The sequence below is a fragment of the Ailuropoda melanoleuca genome, chromosome 3 (genome assembly GCF_002007445.2).
Source record: "Ailuropoda melanoleuca isolate Jingjing chromosome 3, ASM200744v2, whole genome shotgun sequence".
Classification (NCBI taxonomy): Eukaryota; Metazoa; Chordata; class Mammalia; order Carnivora; family Ursidae; genus Ailuropoda; species Ailuropoda melanoleuca.
The window spans coordinates 50,700,767-50,728,247 of NC_048220.1; the positions used below are offsets into that span (position 1 = coordinate 50,700,767).

Below are 27,481 nucleotides of genomic sequence, written 5' to 3' on the forward strand. Positions count from 1 at the left end.
AAATGAACATCCATCCAGGCAGGATCCTTGAAAGCATTGTGTTAAGTGAAAGATGCCAGACACAAGAAATTATATGATTCCATTTATATGATACATTCAGGATAGGCAAATCCATAAAGACAGAAAGCAGATTGGGGGAAGTAGAGAAGAGGGGATTGTTGAATGGGTGTGGAGTTTCCTTCTGGGTACTGGAAGTTGCTTTAGAACTACGCAAAGGTAGTGGTTGCACAACATTGTGAATGTACTAAATATTATGCCAAGTGAAACAAGTCAATGAGAGAAAGACAAATACCATATGATTTCACTTCATATGTGGAATTTTAGAAACAAAACGGATGAACATTCGGCGGGAGGAGATACAAACAAATCATGAGAGACTCTTAACTAGAGAACAAACTGAGGGTTGATGGAGGGAGGTGGGTGGGGGACGGGCTAGATGGGTGTCAGGTATTAAGGAGGGCATGAGTTATGATGAGCACTGGGTGTTGTATGTAAGTGATGAATCACTGAACTCTATTCCTGAAACCAATATTGAACTGTATGTCAACTAACTAGAATTTAAATAAAAACAAAAAAAAATGCTACTGAATTCTTCACTTTAAACCAGTTATTTTAATGTTATGTGAATGAAAAAAATACAAAAAAAAAAAAAAAAAGGAGTGCTGTCTCAGTAGCTTTGGGTGTTGTCCTCATGACTAAGAGGGTGTTTCTCTGCACATACCTGGAAGATAAGGCTGATGTTGCTGAGGCACCACGACTGGCTCTGCCGGGATGGGTACTTCCTCAGAAACATACTTTAAAAGCTCCTTCCCCAAATATGTCACCTGCACATAATTAAGTACAGAATTTTAAAATTCTACATTTCAAAAAAAGCAAATACATCTGTCTCTGGCAAGTTTTAACTTCAGCCAAATCTGGCCTGCCACCTTTTTTTATAAGCGAAGTTTTATTAGAACACAAAGATACCCATTCATTCTCTTAATATCAATGGATGCTTTTATACTATAACACAATTGAATATTCATGACAAAGACCATATGCCCATGAGGCCTGAAATGTTTATTATTTGGCCCTTTAGAGAAAATATTGTTGACCCCTGTTGTTTATCATGAATTCTCTCATCCATTCACTTATTAAACAACCATTAAACCAGCATCCACTACTTTATAATATTAAAAAATTAATGCTGTACTAATAAAATTAAGCCATAAAAGTAATAGTACTTTTCAAGAAATCAGACATTTAACTGATTAATATTATTTTAGGTCTATGCATTCAAATTTTTTTGGCTTTTTCTGGTTTGTTTGTGAACTTAGCTATTGTTTATCAGCCCCAAAGATCAGCTCTTAGAAATACCTACACACAAACAGGCTGGGCTGAGGCTGACTGGCAAACACTGCCAGAGGGTCTTTGGGTTCTCCACTCCTAGTTCTAAGGCAGCCTGATAATATGCGCCAGAAGCTAGCTTCACTGTGGCTAAACTGTCCAGTCTTCACTCTAACATCCCTTCTTCCAGGATGCTTTCTTAGAACGTCAAAGCTCAAGCAATAAATCAGTCCCTCCCTCTAGGCCCCCATAACTTCTGTGTTCATATTTGTCAAGGCACTTATCCCATTAAAATGAAAGTATGTGTTAATATGTCTGTTTCCATTAACACAAGCTCCTTGAAGACAAGGTCTGTGTCATATTCATTTTTATACTCCTAGCACTTCACATAGTGCCTGACAATTCTGGGGAAAAAAGCCTCTGATGTCCCAGCTCTTAGCAAGAATCTTAAATTGTCTGAGCCTCAATTTCTACATTTGTAAAACAAGTACCTCCAGTTTATTAGGCTGTTGTGAGGATTAGAATAAATAATATATGGAAAGCATTTGGCATACTGTCTAACACATCCTGAGTGCTCAATAACTGCCTGCTATTTAACAGAATAGGGGCAGACATAAAGGATCTGGAAGGTTTAGGCCCCCTCTGGGCTCAATCCCATGACTGAATGAACTTGGTAATAGAAATGGAATAGCTGTGTCTACCCAGTGTGCTAAACCATCTCCACTTACTATGCAAGGAGAGATGAAGCCTCTGAATGCCATTGGTCAGCTCTCCAAACAACTAACAATTAGAAACAATGGGTTTTGTTCATGTTGTACCCTGACAATAACCAAAACACCTTACATACCCATCAATGTGCAGGCTCAGTATGTTCTCACCAACCTTTCAGATTTAAAGTATATTTGTATCTGTTAATACTAGGTAATATAGGTGATAAAACTGTACCTTAGTAGCCTTAGAGGTCATGAGTCCGCATAGGTCTTAAACACACCACTGGGGTAATTCAGACATCGAAAGAACACAGCTTTAAGAAAATCCACTGGGTTAAAGACCTAGTTTCCACAAGGTGGGAGTGATTTATTCAACAAGGATAATAATGTACACACCTTAAAATGAACAAGCACTAGGTCACTCCCGGAAACTGTCCATTTCATAACAGTGTCTGTGCTCTAACTGGCTAAAGCATAAGAGCAAACAGTCATCCATTTGCATACAACTCAAACTTTGAATGCTCAACTAAATCTTGAATCCAAATCTAGCTCATATGCCTGCTCTGACATGTAGGAAGAGCTGTAGGCGAGGTTCTTAGGGTCTTAGACTGCATAGCTGCCAGCAATCTTGACAACTTCACCACTCAAAACACATTTTGGGATGGGTGATGGGATGCCACCTTCCTCCAGATGAGAAGAGCAATAAAGTTGGAGTTAGGGTAAGGTACATTCTGTGAGGATATCTGTAGGTTGTTGTGTTCTTTTCTAAACGGTGGAACTGCAGGAAGTGCTTCATCCTAAGGGCACTACTGCTTTCCCTAAACCTCTTAGGCAGAAAGTCCATTGTCCTCAGAAATCAGTTTATGCTGACTCCATAATACCATACTTAGGGAAGAAATGGCACATGTGCGTACGTGCGTGCGTGCGTGCGTGTGTGTGTTTGGTGTGGATGGATGATGCAGTTAGCCACTATTTTGGAAATGCAGTCAATCAGCCAAGTGAAATTATTAATTAACTTTACTTTGGTAAGGTCTCTGAAGAAATAAAGTTTAGTATCAATTTGTCATTAATTGCAGTAACAAATGTTTCTCTATACCTTATGCTCTAACATGCATCAAGAAAAAATATAAAATATAACCCGCTTTTAAATACTAAAGAGCTGTCCAAAAATTTATTTCCCTGCTGGGGCTCCATTTTATTTGAAACTATCAGTCCATTTTTCCTGTGTCTTCAGGAAAACCATTTGTTGGTACTAATGGGAATCTGTTCATGGATGATCAAATGACTGTTTTAATTCCATTTCAAGTTTTATGAAGCAAGTCTTAACAAATTTGCACTACCCCAAGAGGGAGAAAGAGGAAAGGATAATTGTTTTCGATCTCAGGGGGCTGGGGGGAGGGTGGCGTGGAGGAAGGCAAAGTTTTCTTTTAAGTTCACTGTAGCACAAAAACACATTTTGGCTAAAATGTAAAATAATTCTCAAATATTTGAGAAGGTAGAATCAAAGTATAATAACTGCCACAAAAGAGCTGCCTGGGAAAAGCATCATGGAAGTGAAGTTCATCTTCATACCACCTACCTCCTCCCAATTCCCATCCTAGGGCCTTCCCTTCTCTACTTCTCCCAGGCACTCCATGCAGCTCCAGGCAAGAGAAAGGCACTATGTCTTTCATACTATTTATGTTTTCAGGATTCACACCTCCCGGATATTTGTATTTTAAAAGGGCCCATATCTTAATGTGATACGCTACATTAATGAAAGAAAGGACAAGAACCATATGATCCTCTCAATAGACATAGAAAAAGCATTTGACAAAGTACAGCATCCTTTCTCGATTAAAACTCTTCGGAGTGTAGGGATAGAGATAGAAATCATAAAAGCCATATATGAAAAGCCCACGGTGAATATCATTCTCAGTGGGGGAAAATTTTTCCCCTAAGGTCAGGAACACAGCAGGGATGTCTACTATCATCACTGGTATTCAAGTCCTAGCTTCAGCAATCAGACAACAGAAAGAAATAAAAGGCATCCGAATTGGCAAAGAAGTCAAACTCATACTCTTTGCAGATGATGATACTTTATGTGGAAAACCCAAAAGACTCCACCCCAAAATTGCTAGAACTCATACAGGAATTCAGCAATGTGGCAGGATATAAAATCAATGCACAGACACTGACAATGATACATAAGAAAGAGAAATTAAGGAATCGATCCCATTTACAATTGCCCCCAAAGCCATAATATAACTAGGAATAAACCTAACCAAAGAGGCAATGGATCTGTACTCTCAAAACTATAGAATACTCATGAAAGAAAATGAGGAAGACAAATGGAAAAACGTCCCATGCTCATGGATTGGAAGAACAAATATTGTGAAAATGTCTATGCTACCTAGAGCAATCTAAACATTTAATGCAATCTCTATCAAAATACCATCAACCTTTTGCACAGAGCTGGAACAAACAATCCTAAAATTTGTATGGAACCAGAAAAGACCCTGAATAGCCAAATGAATGTTGAAAAAGAAAACCAAAGCTGATGGCATCACAGTTCCAGACTTCAAGCTCTGGAAGCTGTAATCATCAAGCTGTAATCATCAAGGCAGTATGGTACTGGCACAAAAACAGACAAATCGATCAATGGAACAGAACAGAGAACCCAAAAATGGACCCTCAATTCTATGGTCAACTAATATTCGACAAAGCAGGAAAGAATATCCAATGGAAAAAAGACAGTCTCTTTAACAAAAGGTGCTGGGAAAATTGGACAGTCACATGCAGAAGAATGAAATCTGACCATTTCCTTACACCACACACAAAAATAGACTCAAAATGGATGAAAGACTTAAATGTGAGACAGGAATCCATCAAAATCCTGGAGGAGAACACAGGCAGCAACCTCTTAGACCTTAGTCACAGCAACTTCTCACTAGGGAAGGGAAACAAAGGCAAAAATGAACTATTGGGCCTTCATCAAGATAAAAAGTCTTTTTCACAGCAAAGGAAACAGCTGACAAAACTAAAAGACAACCTACAGAATGGGAGAAGATATTTGCAAGTGTCTTATCAGATAAAGGGCTAGTATCCAAAATCTGTAAGAACTTATCAAACTCAACACCCAAAGAATAATCCAATCAAGAAATGGGAAGAAGACACAAACACACATTTCTTCAAAGAAGACCTACAAATGGCTCACAGATACATGAAAAAAATGCTCAACATCACTTCGCATCAGGGAAATACAAATCAAAACCACGATGAGATAGCACCTCGCACCCATCAGAGTGGCTAAAATTAACAGGTCAAGAAGCAAAAGATGTTGGTGAGGATGCAGAGAAAGGGGAACCCTCTTACACTATTGGTGGGAATGCAAGCTGGTGCAGCCACTCTGAAAAACAGTATGGAGGTTCCTCAAAAAGTTAAAAATAGAACTACCCTATAACCCTGCAATTGCACGATTAGGTATTTATCCCAAAGATACAAATGCAGTGATCCAAAGGGGCACTTGTACCCCAATGTTTATAGCAGCAATGTCCAGAATAGCCAAACTATGGAAAGAGCCCAGATGTCCATCGACAGATGCATGGATAAAGAAGATGTCGTGTATATATACAATGGAATACTACTCAGCCATCAAAAATGAAATCCTGCCATTTTCAACAATGTGGATGGAACTAGAAGTTATTATGCTAAGTGAAATAAGTCAATCAGAGAAAGACAATTATCATATAATCTCACTCATGTGGAATTTAAGAAACAAAACAGATGAACATAGGGGAAGAGAGGAAAAAATGAAACAAGAAAAAATCAGAGGGAGATAAACCATAAGAGACTCTTTAATCATAGGAAATAAACTGAGGGTTGCTGGAGGGGAGGTGGGTGGGGGGATGGGATAACTGGGTGATGGACATTAAGGAGGGCATGTGATGTAATGAGCACTAGGTATTATATAAGACTGATGAATCCCTGACCTCAACCTCTGAAACTAATAATACATTATATGTTAATTAATTGAATTTAAATTAAAAAAATTCAAAAACAAAAAAAAAGGGCCCACATCTCCAACCATCTCCTGAATAGAAGCCGGGCTCACAGGAAGTTTAAGTTAAGATACCCTGGGAATGATTAATTGATTCAATGAGGGTGGTTGGCTGTCCAGATCAACAATTTTCATCACTTTTTTTTTTTTAAGATTTATTCATTTTAAAGAGACAGCGCATGAATGGGAGGAGGGGAAGAGGGAGAGGGAGAGACATGGGGCTTGATCCCAAGATCCTGAGATCATGACCTGAGCCCAAAGCAAGAGTCGATGTTTAAACAACTGAGTCACCCCACCCAGGCGCCCTAATAATTTCCATCACCTTCTATACTCCTACCTCAACCTTCGGTATCTTGATATTCCTAATCATGGTGGTAGGAGGAATTGTTTTAGAAAGTGTGTAGGGTAAGGGGTAACCACAGAGAAAAGTTAATGCTAAATCCAAAGTAGTGAATTTATAAGGGTGGAAATTCAGAGAGTGAGTCATTTGAATGGAAAGTATATTTGCACAAGAGAGCTGTCAATGCTCCTTCAGTCACTTCCCAAAATGGCAGTCTGTTTGTCATCTGCAAGATCCAGTCAGGGGCATTCACAAAAATAAACTGTCATTGCAATTCTTAGGATTTTCATACCACAACTCTATCACAGAAAGACATTTTTTTTTTCCTGTGGAAATGGACAATTTTTGCTGCACAAGAATGACACTTGGCATAAATTCATAAAGACAGCTAGGTAATACTGTGTGTGCTCTTTTGAATTCAGGGCAACCTGTGTCCAATGAAAGGAATGTGGTTTCCCTCATGTCATTGTTGTAAATGTAGAAAACAACGTACAAGGAACCATAAGACCAGGTTCTAGTCCTGGTCACTTATTGGCCTTGAGGCTAATCAAATCACCTAATCTCCTATAACTCTGGTTTTACATCCATAGATAGTGAAAAATCATCAACTTTCTTACTTCATGGGGTTGTAAAAGAATATATGTAAAAGCCTTTATAAATCACACATGGCTATACAAGTCCTAGAATCTGCACATTGGAAGGGTCTTTTTTTTTTTTAAGATTTTATTTATTTATTTGAAAGAGAGAGAGACAGCCAGCAGGAGAGGGAACATAAGCAGGGGGAGTGGGAGAGGAAGAAGCAGGCTCCCAGCGGAGCAGGGAGCCCGATGTGGGGCTTGATTCCAGGACTCCGGGATCAAGCCCTGGGCCGAAGGCAGACACCTAACGACTGAGCCACCCAGGTGCCTCTGGAAGGGTCTTTAGAGACAATTAGCACTACTACTTATTTCATACATAAGAAAAATGAGGTTAAGAAAGGTTAAGTGACTTGATCTAGATCAGTGATTCTTACTCCAGGCTGCCTACTACAATTACCTGGAAAGCTTTTTAAAGTATTGCCACCTGGTCTTCAGTCAAGACTATTAGATAAGAAGGTATGGGGCTGTGGTCCACCAGGCATTAGTTTTTAAAAGCTCCCCACATGATTCTAATGTGTAGGCAGAATTGAAAACCATTCCCAGATCACGTAACTTATCAAAAGTGGAACCAGGAACTAGCTTGGCCTCCTGTTTCCCATCCAGAGATCACTCTGCCATACCAGGATGATACCAAATAGCCAGGAGATTGCTGGAATGAGAGGAATCAGTGATGCCCAGTGGGAGTAAGCATCAGGATTCCCTGTATAGCACTCCAGCTGCTTGGGTAGGAAGTATGAGTCATCTGTGTCTAGTGGTTCTGTCATTCTGTCTGAGGCAGGATAAGACCCAGTTTTCTGACATTTCTTGCCTAATGACCAACCATTCCTGGCCCCATAACCACACCAGCAGTCTCAGAATTAGTCAGTAGAAATGTTCACATTTACTAATGTTGCAAAAAATTCCTGTCATTGCAAAGTGACTATGAATTCAAGAGTTCCCTCAAGTCAAGAAGAGGCAGAGGTTTCTGTGCTAAGTTTTAAAAGAGGATTTTAAATATTGTAAAAAATATCACGAGGGTAGTGTTTCTCAGCCTAGGGACTTTATTAGAAGTACATGAGTGTCCTACAGTAATTTTTAAAACTGTTTTTAGGATAATAAAAAAACCTAGTCTACTTAGATAATCTGTATGACTATCTTACATCCAAGAATTCTTTTTTTTTTTTAAAGATTTTATTTATTTATTTGACAGAGAGAGACAGCCAGCGAGAGAGGGAACACAAGCAGGGGGAGAGGGAGAGGAAGAAGCAGGCTCACAGCAGAGGAGCCCGACGTGGGGCTCGATCCCATAACGCGGGATCACGCCCTGAGCCAAAGGCAGACGCTCAACCACTGTGCCACCCAGGCGCCCCACATCCAAGAATTCTAATTGTAGTGCCTACATTTGTCTTTGGCTTCACTATCACATAAGTGATAACCATATGACTAACTGACATGGCTGATGAAAAAAGACCAGAGGCAATGTGATATATAAATGAGGCTAAGTACAGAGTGAAGGCCAAATGATGTCACAGCCAGCAATTCAAAAGCAGAAAATGCAGTAGTTCCAATAAAGAAAAAGAGTGGGAGAAGTGAGTCATCACTGGGCACACAGTAGCAGAAGCATGTTGAGCTCAAAAAAACTCAACTACAGAAACCAGTACCATATTCATGCTGTGAGCATAGACTATTTTAGCAAAATGATAAAATCTATCACAAGTTTAAGAAACTTTTTAATAAGAAGGGATTTCCAACAGTAAAATGTTAATTACTAGCATACAAATATGATTTATGAATTATGGAAAGGACTGGGCAGGTGAAAAGCAGATGGTCTGGTGACTCCAAGGATGGAAAATAAACAAGAAAAAACCTTTAAGAAAAAAAAAAAACCCAAAGACTATAAAGTAAAGGAAATCTAAGATGTGCTAATCTAAACGAAGGAACTAAAACACAGTTTTGGAAGCACCTGCCACAAAAGGTCTAGGATACCAGAAAACAGTTTAGGGAGGAGGAGCTAGGAGGAATGGTGGGCAGGGCTAAGTGGGACAAAAAGGAAGAGAAGAAACTGCCTTTTATTACTCAGGTACTGAGGCTTACTGTAATGGCTAGTGGAGGCTGAAAGGATCTGCAGTTCTGTTTAACAGTAATGGTGGATGTCTGATAATTCACACTTTGCTGGGTGAATCACTGCAAGACTGTTCCCTGAAGTGTGGCTGGGGACATCTGGAGGTGGCTGATCACTGGACCTCAAGGGTGTCAATCATTAATAGTCTTTAAACTGGTGGTTAAACGGGGCTTATAAGTCAGAAGACAAAACTGTGTGGAAGACTACTAAGTCTGGGAAGTCAGAATGAAAAGAGGTATTTCTTTTTGGGGGGCTGGCAACTGATGGCTAAAACTGTGTTCAAACAAAAGTGCATCATAACTTTTGTGGGCCTTAGGCAGCTTCCTCATTCCTTTGTCTTTAGGGGAAGATTTTCCTTCATTGCATCAGAATACTAACATATAGTTAAATGATCAACACACCAGAGGTCTCAAATTTTCTATATGGAGTCACAAAGACCTGAAATCACCTGGGAAGATAATAGGGAAGATTGAGGGCATCTGAATTTCTGAGACTAGATGAGGAACAAAGAAGGAGAGGCTGTCAGCTGTCCAACTCTGTTCCTGGGGATTTCTGGCAAACAAGCATTGTGGGAGAAAGCATATAGCATATTGTTGAAGGAACATATGAGGACAAAAACTAGCTTGGAGAACTTAAGATTTCTTTAAAAATAGTTTTATCATAAAAAAATAGGTACTTTTCCATTTGAGTATGAAGTTACAAATAAACTTAAGAATGACCCACCTTACTCCAAGCATAATTCCAAGTCACGTAACTGTCGTCTCCTAGAAGATCCTTGAGCCAGGTGACTGGATTTTGATAAATACGACCATTTTCTACCTTAATTTTACCACTCAGTAAAACACTGGCTTTGTGGGTAGTCTCCTGAAGTGAAAAATAAAACAAAAATTAAGAAGGAAAATACGTGAAATATGTGAACTTCTGCTTTTGGCCATGATGAAGTAATAGGAACCAGACTTACCCTAACAAACAGAAACAGACAAAGTATATGGAGCAATGGTTTGCGAGGTACCAAACATCAGGAAACAAAGTACAGTGATCCCTGAGAAGTAAGAAATTAATGAGGTGAGCCTTCTAAGTGTCCCAGCTCACTGCCCTGAGTTTCCAGGTCATGGTGGAGGGGAGAGAGAATCCAGGCAAAGCCTCTGGACTCCCTGAGTTGAGGAGACAAAGCAGAGTCCACAGAGGCAAAGTGCCTAACTCTAGGCACAGAATACTGAAGAAGAGAGAAGGACAGAATACTGAAGAAGAGAGAATACAAAGAAAGAGAGCTCTGCAGATCTTTAGGGGGTCCTCTTTAAGTATTCAGCTGAGTAGTTATTGGCCATGTTTGAGAGCAAATTACCCAGGGCTGGGAAAAGAATCACCTGAGACAATTAGAGGTAATGACACCTGGCATTCTCAAAGGTCAGAAATAGTGCCTGTTCCCAACAGCAAGACTAGAAAACCCCAAAACTGGTGGGGCATTGGTTGGGTACCGTGAAGAGCCTTACCTCAGTAGTGGGAAATATTCAGCCCTAAACTGAACACATGCTCCCATCTCACCTACCAAATCTTAAAAGCAAGACCCATAGGATCAAATTGTTTCCAAGGAACTTAACTGTATCCTAGAACAAATCTACAAAATATTTATAAGAATACAAAAATATCCAGCATCCAACAAGGTAGATGTCTCAATGTGTGGGATTTATAAAAAATTAACAGGCCTGGAAAGGAGTAGGAAAATAAAACCCATACAGAATAGATAAAGCGATCAACTGAAAATGACTTGAGAACTGATAAGAATGTTAGAATTAGCAGATAAAGACATTAAGTAGTTATCACAGTCATATTCCACATGTTCAAAAGTTATGTGGAGACATGGAAAATATTTTTAAAGAGACCAAAATAAAAACTCTAGAGAATGGGATAGACTGGTGATGGTTAGTAAGGAGGGCACGTATTGCATGGTGCACTGGGTGTTATACACAACTAATGAATCATCGAACTTTACATCAGAAACCAGGGATGTACTGTATGGTGACTAACATAATATAATAAAAAACATTAAAAAAAATGAAACACAGAGAAAAGAGAATTTTTAAAAATGAACAGATCATCAGTGAATTGTGGAATGATTTCAAGCCATCCAATATGTGTGTAATAAGAGGTTCAAAAAGGAGGGAAGGGAAGAAAAAACATTTGAAGAAATAATAGCTGAAATTTTTCCACATCTGAGATTCAAATTTAGAACCCAGAGATTCAATAACCCCTCCTCATAATCAAAATTGCTTAAACCAGAAAAAATCTTAAAAGCGGCTAGAAGGAGAAAAAAAAGACCCATTACTTACAGAGGAAGGAGGTTAAGAACAACAGTGTATTTAAACAGTGCAAGCAAGAAAACAGTGCAGCAACATCTTTAAAGTACTCAAAGAAAAAAAACCTTTCAACATAGAAGTCTATATCTAGCAAATATATCTTTCAAAAATGAAGGTGAAATAAACTTTTTCAGACATGCTAAAGTCAAAAGGATTCATTATCAGCAGGAGACCTTCAATACGAGAAATGTTAAAGACAGTCCTCAAGGCAGAAAAAAAACGATAGCAAATGGCAATCAGGATCCAAAGAAACAAAAGCAGAAACAGTAACTACATGAGAAAAATATTTAAAACTACTTAAAAGATCATTGCTTAGGGGCGCCTGGGTGGCACAGCGGTTAAGCGTCTGCCTTCAGCTCAGGGCGTGATCCCGGCGTTATGGGATCGAGCCCCACATCAGGCTCTTCTGCTATGAGCCTGCTTCTTCCTCTCCCACTCCCCCTGCTTGTGTTCCCTCTCTCGCTGGCTGTCTCTATCTCTGTCAAATAAATAAATAAAATCTTTAAAAAAAAAAAAAGATAATTGCTTAAACAAAAATAATAATGTAGTGTGGGATTTATAACGTTAGGTAAAGGTAAAATATATGATAACACAAAGGTCATGAGTAGAGACATGGAAGCATATTAGTTTGAGGTTCTTACAGTATACATGAAGGGGGACAATATCACTTACAGGTAGACTGGGAGAAGTTAAAAATATGTACTATAAACTCTAAAGCCACAAATGAAGTAAAAAGAATTGCAGCTAATAAAGCAACAAAGGAGATAAAGCAGAAAAAGGTAAAAAAAGGAACAAAGAGACGAGAGAAACAGAAAACAGATGCCATGTGATAAATTTAAATCTAACTATATCAAAAGTCCCACTGAATGTAAATATTCTTTTTTTTTAAGATTTATTTGAGAGAGAGAGCACAAGAGCACATCAGTGGGGGGAGGGGCAGAGGAAGCAGGACAAGCAGACTCCCCACTGAGCAGGGAGCCTTACGTGGGGCTCAATCCCAGGACCCTGAGATCATGACCTGAGCCAAAGTCAGATGCTTAACTGAAAGAGCTACCCAGGTACCCCTGAATGTAAATATTCCAGAATCAACTGGCATGACAATATGAGGATCTAGTCCCAGGTGAAAAGTATTTTTAAAAATTGTTTAATCTGGAAATGGTCATTAATGCATTCAGCAAATAAAGAGCCATCTATTCAGCAAAATCTATGACAATTAGGTGGGAAAAAAACAGGTGAGTCTGTGGTTATGTGAGCCAAGATTGCTTTCTCCACCCCCCCCACCTTCCCAAGCTCACTGAGGTGCAGATTCCACTCCAGACTGCGCAGCCAAGAACACGGGTTTCCTTTCCCTATAGCCTCCAATCAGAGACTACCTTCTCGTTAGAGGCAGGATATCAGCATTTCTCATCCTGCCCTCAGCTATCTGTTGCTAAGGCTAAGTTGTGAGTGAGTGCAGCCAAGAGGTGGGGGATCCCTTCTGCCTAGCCTGTATTGGTGAGGCAGAGGCCCTACCTTTGGCATGGTGGCACTGAGACTAGTAGGACCCTGATCATCCCTGCCTGGCTTGTAAGGTAGTGGTTTCCTGTCAGGAGACACAAGCTGTAAAGGCATGAGGCTAATGTGCCAACCCTCGCTAAATGCTCAGCAGCTAAAGCCGGGGTGTCATTCAAGAAAAGTTGCTATGTTCCAACCCCAGCTCCAGAGCTATGGCACAGAGATTTTGTCTGGGAAAAGCAGCAAGCCTTAAAACAGATGGTTCCTAATCTCCTCCAAAGGAAATGACTTCATTTGCAACAAAACATGGAGAAGTTCAAGCTCAAGGGCACTTTAAAGGTAGTACAGGTTGTGGTAAAAAGCAATTGAAAGTAAATTGGTAGATTCACTAAGGATACAGGCTGAATTATAGGCTGGCTAGTTTTTAGGGTAGGGAAGAGCATTCCTAGAGTCAGAATAAAATTCAAACACTGACCTCATAAACTATCCCTTCATAGGAGCGAGCACACACTTGACTGGATTAGTCTGTAGAGCAATTTATGCTCCAGGTCATAGCTGAAAACAATATAATAATTAACTAGCAATAATTGGAGCTTAATGGCTAGGTATGGACAGGGAAAGACAGTCAAAGAGAGTGACCTGCCGAGGTCTCAGTCCATGTGGTATAGTATCAAAAGTTTATCACTATAGTAGGGAAAAATAACCTTCACTAAAACAATCGAACCAGTAACTAAATAAGCAGGCACATAATAATAACAAGCCTAAGAGAAGATGAAGGCCAGTACATGGAGGCGCTACATCTTTCAAAATACCTAAAATGTCCAGTTCCAACCCAAAATTGACACATGTGGAAAAACAGGAAAGTATGACACATACACCAAAACAAATAAAGCAACAGAAAACATCTGTGAGAATGACTAAATGTTGGATTTAAAGACTTCAAAACAGTCATTATAAAAATGTTAAAAGAATGAAAATAAACCATAATTAAAGAAGCAAAGGAAGGTATGATGACAATCATATCAAATACAGAATATCAATAAAGAGATGGAATTTAATAAAAAAAGAACCAAATAGAAGTTATGGACTTGAAAAGTACAATAACTGAAAATTTACTAGAGGGGCTCAACAGATTCATGATGTCAGAAGAAAGAATTAATAAACCTGAAGAGATCAATAGAGATTATGAACAGAAAGAACAGAAAGAAAAAAGGATGAAGAAAAATGGAAAAGCCTCACAGAAATGTGGGACACTGTTAAATACACTAACATATGCATAATGGGAGTACTAGAAGGACAAAAGAGAGAAAAAGAAACAGAAAACATGCTTGAAAAAATAATGGCTGAAGACTTCCCAAATTTACTGAAAAATATTAAACTGTATTTTCAGAAGGAGGCTCAGTGACTTCCAAGTAGGATAAACATGAAAAACTTCATGAACAGATGCATGCCGAAAGTCAAAGATAATGAGAAAATACTGAAAGCAGCAAGAGAAAAATGACTCATCACTTACAAGGTAACACCAAGAAGATTACCAGCTGGCTTCTCATCAGAAACAACGGAGACTAGAAGCAATGGAATAACATATTCAAAGTGTACAAAGAAAAAAAGTGTCAACCAAGAATCCTGTATCCAGCAGAGCTATCTTTCAAAAATAAAGTTAAACAGGTAAACAAAAATGGAGAGAACTTGTTGCTAGCATACCTGATATGAAATACCAGAGGAAGTTTTTCAGGTTGAAAGCAAGTGATGCCAAATGGTAAAATGAATCCACATGAGAAAACAAACAGCATCAGTAAAGGTAATTACACATTATAAAAAAGAGTATGGACAAATATCTCTTCTCCTTTCTTAACGGATTAAAAAAATATATAAAACAATAGGTATATAATATATATTTGGAAATAGCAAAAAGGAGATGGGTGGGAGCAGTTTTCTTGGGCTAAGGGAATGATACCAGATGGTAACTCAAATCCACAGGAACAAATGAGGAGAATCAGAAAGGGTAAATAAGAAGGTTAATATAACAAAATGTATAAACATGTACTTGCTTTCTTCCGTTTATTTACAAACCACAAAATTTTATAGTCATAATTATAACAATGAATTGTTGCATTTATAACATTTATATATATATAATACATATAATGATAATATTACAAAAAGGGGGAAAGAGGGATGGAGCTATGTATGAATTACAGTTCTCTGTCTCACTAGAATTAGGTTAGTATAAATCTGAAGCTGATTCTGATAACTGAAGATGTCCTAGGGTAAGCACTGTGGAAATAGCTCAAAAAATATGGTGAAAAAAAGTCACTAAAGAAACTAAAATGCTACAATAGAAAATATTCACTTAATGCAAAAGAAAATAATAAAGAAGTACAGAGGAACAAAAAATACACGAGACATATTGAAAACAAAAATGGGATACGCTGGTGATGGGTAGTAAGGAGGGAACGTATTGCATGGTGCACTGGGTGTTATATGCAACTGATGAATCATCGAACTTTACATAAAAAACCAGGGATGTACTGTATGGTGACTAACATAATATAATAAAAAATATTATTATAAAAAAAGTAAAACAACAGATATAAATCCAATAATATTAATAACATTAATTGAAGAAGAGTGGATTAAAAAACCTATTCAAAAGGCAAAGGTTGTCAGACTAAGTAAAAAAACACAAGATCCAATTTAGCAATTTGTGCATACACAGACTAAATTGAAAGAGACAAGTAAACTGAACATGAAAGGATAGAGAAAAATGTATCATGCAAACAGCAACCTCAAGAAAACTGAAGCAGCTATACTAATACCATACAAAATAGACTTTAGAACAAAAAAATGTTACTAGAGATAATAAGGGACATTTTGTAATGAGGAGAGGGTTAATGCATCAGGAAGATATTATAATTATAAACACACATGCACATAATGAAAGAGCACTGACACACATGAAGCAAAATTAACAGAAATGAATGGTGAAATAGACAATTCAACAGTAACAGCTCCACTTTGTTTCCTATTAACAACACAACTCCACTTTCAGTAATGTCTAGAACAAATGGCAGAAGATCGATGAGGAAAGAGAAAACTTGAGCAAAACTATAAACCAACTAGACCCAACAGACATCTATAAAAAACTTCTCCTAATAACAGGAGAATATTCTTCTCGTGCTCATGGAACCGTTTTTTAGGATAGGCCATCTGCTAGTTAAGCCATAAAATAAATCTCAGAAAATTTAAAAAGACTTAAATAATACTAAGTATGTTCTCTAAATGCAATAGAATGAAATTAGAAATTAATAATAAAAAAATGGAACACTCACAGTTGTATGGAAATCAAACAACATACTTCTAAGTAACTGATGGGTTAAAGAGGTAATCAAAAGGCAAGTTAGAACATACTTTGAGATGAATGAAAATGAAGATACAACATATCAAAAATTATGGGATGCAGGGGTGCCTGGGTGGCACAGCGGTTAAGCGTCTGCCTTCGGCTCAGGGCGTGATCCCCGTGTTGTGGGATCGAACCCCACATCAGGCTCCTCTGCTATGAGCCTGCTTCTTCCTCTCCCACTCCCCCTGCTTGTGTTCCCTCTCTCGCTGGCTGTCTCTATCTCTGCCAAATAAATAAATAAAATCTTTAAACAAAACAAAATTATGGGATGCAGCAAAAGCAGTGGGTTAAAGGGAAATTTATAGTTGTAAACACCTATATCAAAAAAAAGAAGAATCTCAAATCATTAACCTAAACTTACACTGATGACACTGGAAAAAGAACAGCAAACTAAACCCAAAGCAAGCAGAAAGAAGGAAATAAATATTAGAGTGGAAATAAATAAAACACGCAATAGAAAAACAATAGATAAAATCAGTAAAATCAAAAGCGATTCTTTGAAAATATTAAAAAAACTGAAAAAGCTTTGGCTAGACTGACCAAGAAGAACAAGCGAAGAGACTTAAATTACTAAGGTCAACAATGAAAATGGGTACATTGCTAGTGAACCTAGTGAAAATAAAAAGGATTATAAGAGAAACTATCAGGAATTCTATGCCAATAAATAAGATAAAATAGACAAATTCCTAGAAAGATAAAAACTACCAAAAAAGATTCAAGAAGAAATAGACAATTTGAAAAATTTTTAGAGTGAATTAACACTAAAAAACTATCTACAAAAAAACCCCAAAAAACAAAAAACAAAAAAAACCAGGTACTGATGGCTTCATTGCTGATTACTACCAAACATTTAAAGAAGACTTAATACCAACATTTTGCATTACCAATATTCCAAAAGATAGAAAAGGAGAAACATTTTTGTAAGGCCAGTATTACCTTAATACTAAACCAGACAAAAACAAGAAAACTACAAACCAGTATCTTCAATAAATAGGGAGGCAAAAATCCTCAAGAACTTACTAGAAAACCAAATCCAGCAACATATAAAAAGAATTATATACCATGACCAAGTATCATTTGTCTGCCTTCCCAAATGCAAGGCTGGTTTAACATCCAAAGCTCAAATAATGTTATATACTATATCAACAAAATGCAAACCAAAACCCACATGATCATCTCAATAGATGTGGATAGAACATCTGACAAAATCTAATACCCCTTCATGAGAAAAACATTCAAGAAACTAGGAAAAGGAATAACTTGCTCAGCTTGATAAAGGGCATTTATGAAAAAACCTATAGCTAACATTATATTTAACAGGGAAAGACTAAATTTTTTTCTAAGAAACACAGTCTTAGGGAAAAAAATAGAAGTTTGATCTCATTATTTTATTTCAACAGTCTACAGGACTTTTTAGCCAGTGCAGCCAGACAAAAAATACATAAAAAGCATTCACAATGGAAAGAAAGAAGTAAAACTGTCTTTATTTATAGACAACATGGTCATCTATACAGAGAATCCAATGAAATCTCCAAAAATTTACAGGAAGTAGTAAGTGAGTTTAGCAAGGTTGTATGATAACATCTCAATATACAAAAAAACAATTATATTTCTACCTATTAGCAATAAACAAACAAAAATTGACACTTAAAAATGTCATATATAAAACTATCAAAAACATGAAATACTTTGGGATAAATCTGATAAAAGATGTGAAAGACCTGTATATTGACTCCTACAACTGCTGGGAAAAAAAAGAGAAGACCTAAATTAACAAAGAGCTATATCATGTTCATGGCCTAGACAACTTAATATTGCTAAAATGATATTTGTCTCAAAATTATAGATTCAACTCAATACCATTAAAAATAAACAGCACCCCTTAACAAAAATTGAAAAACTCACTCTAAAATTCATATGGTATTGGAAATGACCTAGAATAGCCAAAACACTTTAGAAAAGGGAGAATAAAATTGGAGGGCTAACACTACCTGATTTTTAAAAAAAGATTTTATTTATTTATTTGAGAGAGAGAGAGCATGCGCATGCATGAGCGGGGAGAGGGGCAGAGGGGGAGGGAGAGGGATAAGTAGACTCTGTGCTGAGCGTGGAGCGTGATATGGCGCTTGATCTCAAGACCCTGAGATCATGACCTGAGCTGAAACCAAGAGTCAGCTGCTTAACTGACTGAGCCACCCAAGTGCCCTGACACTACTGTGTAGTAACTGTACAATCAGTGTTACTGATTTTTTTTTTAAAGATTTTATTTTATTTGACAGAGACAGAGACAGCCAGCGAGAGAGGGAACACAAACAGGGGGAGTGGGAAAGCAAGAAGCAGGCTCATAGCGGAGGAGCCTGATGTGGGGCTCGATCCCATAACACCGGGATCACGCCCTGAGCCGAAGGCAGATGCTTAACCGCTGTGCCACCTAGGAGCCCCTGTGTTACTGATTCTAACACTTATTCTAGAACTACACAATCAAGATGATAAGATAGACAGGTAAGTTAAACAGAAAAGGGAGTCCAGAAATAGGCACATGATTTTCTACAAAGGCAAACAGGCAAAATGATTTTCTACAAAGGTGCAAAGACAATTCAATAGAGGGTAATTTTTTCAACACATGTTGCTGGAAGAACTGAATATCCAAATTCAAAAAAATGAATGGGAATCCTACTTTGTACCAAATACAAAAATTAATGGATCATAGACCCAAATTCTAGGAGAAAATCTTTGTGACCTTGGGTTAGACAAAGAATTCTTAGATATGGTACTAAAAATATAATCAGTGAAAGAGCAAATTGCTAAGTTGGACTATATCAAAATTTTAAACTTCTGTCCTTTATAAGACAATTTTGAGAGAATGAAAAGATATGCCACAGACTAGGAGAAAATATTTTCAAAGTATACGTTTGATAAAGGACTTATATCCAAAATATATCAAAACAAATATCAAAACAAAATAGGAGAACAAGAAACGAATTAAAAAAACAGGCAAATATTTGAAAAGAAGCTTCACCAAAGAATAAATATGGATGACAAATAGCACATGAAAAGATGCTCAACATAACTAATCATTATGAAATGCAAATTAAAACCACAATGATAAACTACTATACATATATACATGTCACATACATACATCTACATCAAATGTTAGTATGGCTAAAATTAACAGATTGATCATACTAAGTGTTAGCTAAATAGGAATGTGGAGGAACTAGAATACTCATACACAGCTGGTGGGAATGTAAAATGATACAAACAGCTTAGGCAGTTTCTTATAAAGTTCAATATATACTTACCATATTTAATCCAGCCACTCCACTCCTAGGTATTTACCCAAGAAAAGCAAAAGCCTGTGTCATACCAAAATCTGTACACCAAAGTTCATAGTAGCTTTATTTGTGATAGTCAACAACTGGAAACAACCTAAATGTTTATCACAGATGAAATGACAAACTAGTTTGTTCTACAGACTACACAACTTAACTACTTATACATGTTCTAATGGCGATGATTCTCAAATAATTATGTTCGGAAAAAGAAGCCAGGCAAAAATGAATATAGCTGGTGTAATTCCATTTTTACAGAATTCTTAGACATGCAAACTAAAGTATAGGGGCAAAAAACAGAACACCAATTGTCTAGAGCTTAGCATGGGAAGAAAGGGGTATGAAGGAGGTAGGAAACTTTTGTGGGTGATGGATATGTTCATTACCTTGTTTGTAGTCATGGTTTCACAGGTGTATACATGTCAAAATCTGTCAAACTGCATAATTTAAATACATGTAGTGTATGTTAATCATATCTCAATAAAGCTGTTAAGAAATAGCTGAAATATGAAAAGTTATATTGAAATTTCATTATAGCTAATCCAGAGAAGTAGCTACAACTGTCAAAATTTGAGTTAACATAATTAATTTACTAACTAAAATCTGAGTTGCTTTGGCTAATCTGAAGTAGGTACTACTCAGCAATAAATTGGTTGACAGGCAAGCAAACAGGAACATCAAGGGACCTGAGATCAAGCTACTAACCTGGTCTTTACACTATAGTTTGGAATTTTAAAATTAATTTTCTTTGCTCCTAACTTGTAAGTAAAGTTTATTTGGAAAAGTTTTATTAACCAGAAATAGAAGGACTGGAAACAGTGGTCATTCAGATTAAATTCCAGTTAGCCAGGGCTGATTTCTGTTCAACTGGTCGTCCCTCAGCAAAGCAGCATTCCAGAACTCTTGAAATCACTGCCACTCTGAATTCCTTTTTCAAAAAGTGAATGTGGGCAAAAGAGAGAGGAAGCCTCTTCTGTAGGCATTTCTAGTAGAACAATTTTTCTCTTCTTCTATTTTTATGCATTATGTGATATTGTTTTAATTGAGTCAGATTTATCCAAACTCTAAATTACTTCCTGTTTCTAAATTGAGCTCCTATGGAAGAGGAATTTATACCTATCCCATATCAGGGGAAGCTTTAGCAGTATACGGTAATTCCCTAAACTCCGGAACCAAAGATAGCTCTAATTTATTATGTTTATGTTGTTCTTAAATCCTTCCTGAGGCAATATAATTGACTGATTCTGTCCTGAGAGCCCAAAGGTGCTTATGACCAATATGTATAGAGCAATCCGAAGAGCATGATTTCACTCACTAAGAACACAGTGGTATGTCCCTTCATTCAAGAAGCCCAGCCAAACCCTATTTCTCTAATAGAGCTAAATGCCTACACTTTTTGACAGCAACTTATTTATAAAATTACATGATTTTAGAGAAAAAAAGGATACCTGTGTTTTGAATTCCAGAACGTTATTTCCTGTATTAATTCTTCCGAGTAATATCAGATCCTTTAACTGCATACATTTCTTTCTAGTGCAGTAGTTTGAAGGCTTTTTTATAGTACGTTGACGGCCACACCCAGAGGAAGAGGAGCTCTGACTGTCATTAGCATGTGGAACAGCAAAAGCTGATTTTTTAAGATATGATTTCGTCTGATGCCCAGTATTGCTGCCTAAGACATCAGTTCCTTGATGTGCCAGGGATTCTAATGTCCCCCTAGGTGGCTGCTGGGAAGCTATTGTCCTCTTTCCTCTGTTTGGATCACAACTGGTAGAAGCCTGATGACAAAAAACAGTCAATGGATGGGCATCATTTTCGGCAAGTATGCTTATAGTCTCTGAAATATTTAATGTACCAGTTACTGCTGAAGGACTGCTACAGGATTCATGCCCTTCAGCCGGAGTTCCTGTAAGATCATTTTCTTTTTGTGAATGTTCTGCTTGAGCAATAAAAGCAACAGGTTGGGATGGTAATTTAACCTTCTTACTGCCGTCTGAATGTCTGGATTTTGATAACCCATCCAAGGTACAGTCACTGACATTTTGTTTAGAATTCAGTTCATTTCCAGAAAATTCTTCCCTTCTCACTGTTTCTGAGTTTACACAAATTTTGGTATTTTGGCTGCCATTCCACATTTCCAGAGACAACTGTGTTTCCTGCATGCTTCCACAAATAAGGCCTACAGGAGAAAATGAACCTGCCTGGGGCTGCAATGAATTTTCCAGACTGGTAAGCTCTTGGCTGTCCTTTTCACTACAAATTTCTGAGCGAGATGGAAGCTTCTTCAAACTAGTACCAGACAAAGACGTAATGTTTTTATAGTTTTGAATTTTCTGGCTAATTTTTTTCTGTTTTTTTGCCGCAACTAAAAGGTTCTTCTGTCTTGTGGCCAAGTTAGCCAGTTGTTCTCTCAGGATTCCTTGCTTAAATGATTCTATGGACACCCTAGAGAAAGAAACAGAAAAAGAAAAAAAATACAAAAACAGTAGAAAATTTTTTTTAGTAGTCATTTGGATTTTAAAGATACTTTGTTTCAATTTAAATTCAATCAGCCCAAAGCACACCAGAGTCTGTTTTTGCAGTGAATTTCCTCTGGGATGGAAATGACTCTTAAGGTGAGTAAGACTGTATTTTTACGGAGGTGATGGTGCGGTTATCCACATTTACATTATTTACCAGTTGTGAGTCAACTCTGAAAAAGAAACAAAACTCAGGTAGTTTAGTTGGAAGGTAGCAACTGATGGCCAAGGAGGAATACCATTCTTTAAATTTGGAGTTTGCTTACCTGTTTATAGTGGAAAGGTGTATCAGGAAGTAACATTTGGGAATAAGTTCCACTTAAGTTCCCTTAGGGTTATGGAGAAGTGAGACTGTTTTGTGAGTAATTATACCTGGGCTAGACCTGAGAAATGTCAGTCCAACAAGTAATTACTGTAATTATACTTTAAACATGTTCAGAGGGACTACCCAGACAAATATTATCCAGTGTGACTATAAGGGGCTTCATTTTGAGAAAAAATGGCTGATCCACACACTTTTTTCTTTCGGTTATACCCACCTATTCTACAGTGACCTTCAGGATACTGGACTCTTTGTTTCCAGTAGTTCCCAAACTTTTTGGTCTTTTGACTTTTTTTACTCTTAAAAATTATTAAGGAACCCAAAGAGCTTTTGTTTATATGGGTATATCTATCAATATTCACTGTTCTAGAAAATAAAACAGAAATTTTTAAACACAAGAATATATAAGCATACATCCTATTAGCTATGATACCATCACAGTTCATGTGGCCTCTAGAAAATTCCATTACACACTCATGAGAGAATGTGAGCCAAAAAGGCAAGTAATATCTTAGTTTTATTATAAAAATAGTTTTGACTTCACACACCCCTTGAAATGGTCTCAGGGACCCTCAGGGATTGCCCTTAAGCAGTTGCTTTAAGGGAGAGCAATAGGATAGATACCTGTTTCTCCTATCACAGTTCGTTGGCACTGAATTCCAAGCAGAACGGATGTTAAAGTGAGTAGCAGATGGAAGTGGAAGAAGCAGCAAGAAGAAGTTAGATAAGCAAACAACTAGTAGCATAAAAATGCAAGAAGCTGGATAGAGGAGAAAGAAAAAAAATAGTAATATCACATTTAAAACAGTTCAGACAGAAAAATAAAAGTGCATTTTAGATTACAAGATTTTGTCTTATAGCAATATTAATAAGGATTTACACACTTGCAAACCTAACTGATCAGGAACTTTCCAAAATTCTCAGTATATTGTTAATCATAGGACATAAAAGAAAATTGAAGCTAGCCTTCTCCAAAGACTCCTAGAAAATATCCTGCAGTCAATTACACACCTATAGGTCTTATAAGCTCACTTGAATTATATTGACAGGAAAATAGGAAATAAACATGAATTTGTGATACTTATTCACTGGAAAAAAAGCAAAATGAAGACAGAAGATTTATAAATGAAAATAGAAAACTGATTTTTAAATAAGTTCAGAAAAAAACCGAATACGCAATAGATGTCAAATGTTTACAAGAATATAAAGGAAATTAGAAAGATCACATGTGAATAAATAATAAGGTAAAAAAGGTATCTGCAACCCCATATTCACTGCAGCATTATTAACAATAGCCGAGACACAGAAACAACCTACATGTCCATCAAAGGATAAATAAAATGTGGTATGGGTACACACACACACACACACTACACACACAGAGAAAAATATTTTTCAGGCATAAAAAAGAAAGACATCCTGCCATTTTTGACAACATGCACAGACCTTGAGAGCATTATATTAGGTGAAATAAGTCAGAAAGAGAAAAACAATGAGTGAGACTGTATGGTCTCACTCATACGTGGAATCTAAAAACCCACAAAAAACTGAACTCATAGATAGAGAACAGATTGGTGGTTGCTAGAGGTGGAAGGTGGAGGGTGGGTGAAATGGGTAAAGGGAGCCAAGAAATACAAACATTCAGTAATAAAATAGTTAAGTCATGGGGATATAACGTACAGCATGGTGACTATAGTTAATAATACTGTATTGTATACTTTAAAGTTGTTGAGAGTAAATCTTAAAAGTTCCTATCATGAGGGAAAAAAAAGAAGCGTATATAGCTAAGTCTATGAAAAACTAATAAAAATAATGCCCAAACAAGAAAAAATATATAACATCTTTCTCTTTTTTTTATTATTATGTTTAATTAGCCAGCATATAGTACATCATTAGTTTTTGATGTAGTGTTCAATGATTCATTAGTTGCATGTAACATATCTTTCTCAAGAAAAGGATAAAAAGCGGTATATAACCAATATCATCAGGATGAAACCTCTTAAAAACTCTGAGAATTTGGAAATACACAAAACTAAATAATATACGTGGTTATACTGTTTTGAAAGACAACATTTATGACAGCAAAAGGAAAAATCTGTAATGTAAAGAATCTGAGTTCACTACGGAAAGAAATTTATTTTGGGGATTCATGACCAGAGATGCTTTCATAAAATTCTTGGCTGTAGACAACTTTTTAAGATACTAAAATGTCTTTTTCTGAATATTCCAAGTAATAAAATAGAAAAATCTCTCTCTGGGAAGTACAATTCCCCATGGAGGTAATAGATTAGATAACCTCATAAAGTCATTCTTTGGTCCTTGTATTCTTAAGCAACACTTGTATTCTTAAGAAATTCTAGATCTAACTATTTTAACTACAAAGGGATAAATTATGAAAACTCGAAAGCATTTCTATTTTTTTCACTCACCTGTATTTTTTAGCCAGATCATCCCTTTCTGCCTTCTGTTTGGCAAGCACATTATCCATAACCTCTTTTATCTCTAACATCTTTTCAATGTATTGTTCTGGAAAAATGGTAATAAAATAAAACCGAGAGATAGCAAATGTTAAATTTGATCACACAGGACCCAGCCTTACTGTTACTTAAAACTGTTACTGTTACTCTTAAAAAGCCATTATTTCCCTACCCTGCTCCCTAGTATCAGCGGCCCAGATATATAAATCAAGGCTCATTGAATTATGCCACCCTGTGGAAGTACCCTGAATACAGCAGGCCAGCCTGAGTTCTAATCCTGCTACTCCACTAAGCTCTGTAAACCTGGGCAAGTCACATGACCTCTATGGTCACCTTCCTTATTGTGAAATGAGGTTAGTAAAAGAAAATAAATAGGAAAGAAAAATAAATAGGAAAATAAATATTTTGTTAAAATTACTTTTTAAAATATAAAAGGAATACATTGTAAAAAAATTTTCAAATAATATGAATGTTTACACAGAAGAAAAATAACCCCCTGCTTCTCCTCTTTTCCACTCCACAAAAGAGACTATCATTACTACTCTGGTAGCAGTGTGTTTGTATGTGTAGAAGTTTTTAATATATTTAATGCATTATTCTATATATTTATACTATATGTAACTATATATTTTATGTACTTAAAAATAAGAAGGATGCTATCAGTTCTTGTTCTTTACATTTAACACTTAGATAGGACTATATGATATCTAAGGTTACTTAAAGATGTATATAAAATTACTTTTGCAATAACTACTTAAAATTTTCTTACTTTCTTCCACTACTTCCTCAGTAAAGGCATCATGACCTCCCTCACCCATCACAAATCCACAAGATTTACACATAAATGTCAATTACATCCAAATCCAGATTCCCAAGCAGTTAATGGAAAGGCTTAGATGAATACATTTTACTGCTTTTAAGCTATTTGTTATTTATTTCACTTTTGGCTCTGTATCCTAAGATTATTCCTAATTATTTTAGACCAATGCATATTTTTTTAGATAATTTAACTAGAGAAAATCAGTGGTGGGAAATGAAATCAAGTTCAGAGTAGGAATTTGTTCCCTTTGCAAATCAGACAAATGATCCCAGAGTAGTCTGCCTTGTGAATACTATGACTGAGGATTAGTTTTATATGATGCATGTGCCAAAAAACAGAGGAAACCTGGAATATCATTAAAAATTTTGATATAAACTTGTTTGGCAAATAAAAAAAGGGGAAACCTGGAATATCATTAAAAATTTTGATATAAATTTGTTTGGCAGATTTGACATTATTTAATAAAAGATGTTCACACTATGTACCCTGTCACACTGGGTTTTTCTAAATGAATTTTAAATCACAGGTAAAAATAACATTATCATAGTAACCTGGAAGATTCTGTATGTTTTTATAAAAAAGGATATAAGGAATTTTACATTAACTTGATACTATATACTTATTTACCAGAAACATTAATCAGTGGTATCTTAGAGAAAACCTAGAATTTGCCCTAATGTGTGTAACATTTTAATATATGATAATAAGGCATTAGAAAAACAAGGAGGATGACAGAAATTATTCAACAAATAAGAGGAGGCAAACAGAGTAGTAATATGGGGGTGAGAGATTCTAGTCTATCCTTATCTTGCGCCATATGTGGAAAAGAAATTTCAAATGAATAAAAGAGTTAAAATGCTTAAGAATAGGGACGCCTGGGTGGCACAGCGGTTAAGCGTCTGCCTTCGGCTCAGGGCGTGATCCCGGCGTTAAGGGATTGAGCCCCACATCAGGCTCCTCCGCTAGGAGCCTGCTTCTTCCTCTCCCACTCCCCCTGCTTGTGTTCCCTCTCTCACTGGCTGTCTCTATCTCTGTTGAATAAATAAATAAAATCTTTAAAAAAAAACCCTTAAGAATAAATAACATACGAAACGTTCAAAGTAAACATTTTTCTGGTCAGTTTGGTTGAGGGACTAAAGATATCTGATATCCGAGTGAATGAAAGACATCTATAAGACAAACTTACAAAGAAATGTACACAATGGGATTCATTATTCTTGGATCCCTCAGCCACATCAAAGATATAGAAGGTGTGAGAACACACGGAGGTGGTGAACTTCAGAGAGCTATTGCTTAACTGGATGGGAACCTCCAATGTGAGCAGCCCAAAGTGAGAGGCGAGGTTTCTCTCCTTTATTCAAGCCTAATGGGGGTGGTAGGGGGGCAGTCTCTCAAAGGACTGTTGAAGAGAGTAACAACTTTCTTTTGAGGTGATGATGGACTCAGACCTGGCTTCCTCCTTGAACATCTAGAGGTTGAGACCCTTCAGAGCAAGATGATTGGACAGCTGAGGAAAGGGAAAGTTGCTGCTAGAAATTAACTGTACTCCCTTCTAACCACAGGTCCAGAGTGCCAGGATCCTGAGGACTTGGTTTGGAGC

The 27,481-nt window shown here is 36.9% G+C and overlaps 1 protein-coding gene across 1 annotated transcript in view; it reads right to left on the minus strand.

Moving 5' to 3' along the window:
* Positions 1–27,481, minus strand: part of ANKRD31 (ankyrin repeat domain 31) — a 158,380-nt gene that overhangs the window by 7,725 nt on the left and 123,174 nt on the right. Inside the window, 4 exon segments of the mRNA XM_034656368.1 lie at positions 722–824; positions 9,878–10,018; positions 21,192–22,188; positions 25,014–25,110. Of these exon segments, the coding sequence (XP_034512259.1) occupies positions 722–824; positions 9,878–10,018; positions 21,192–22,188; positions 25,014–25,110 (1,338 nt within the window).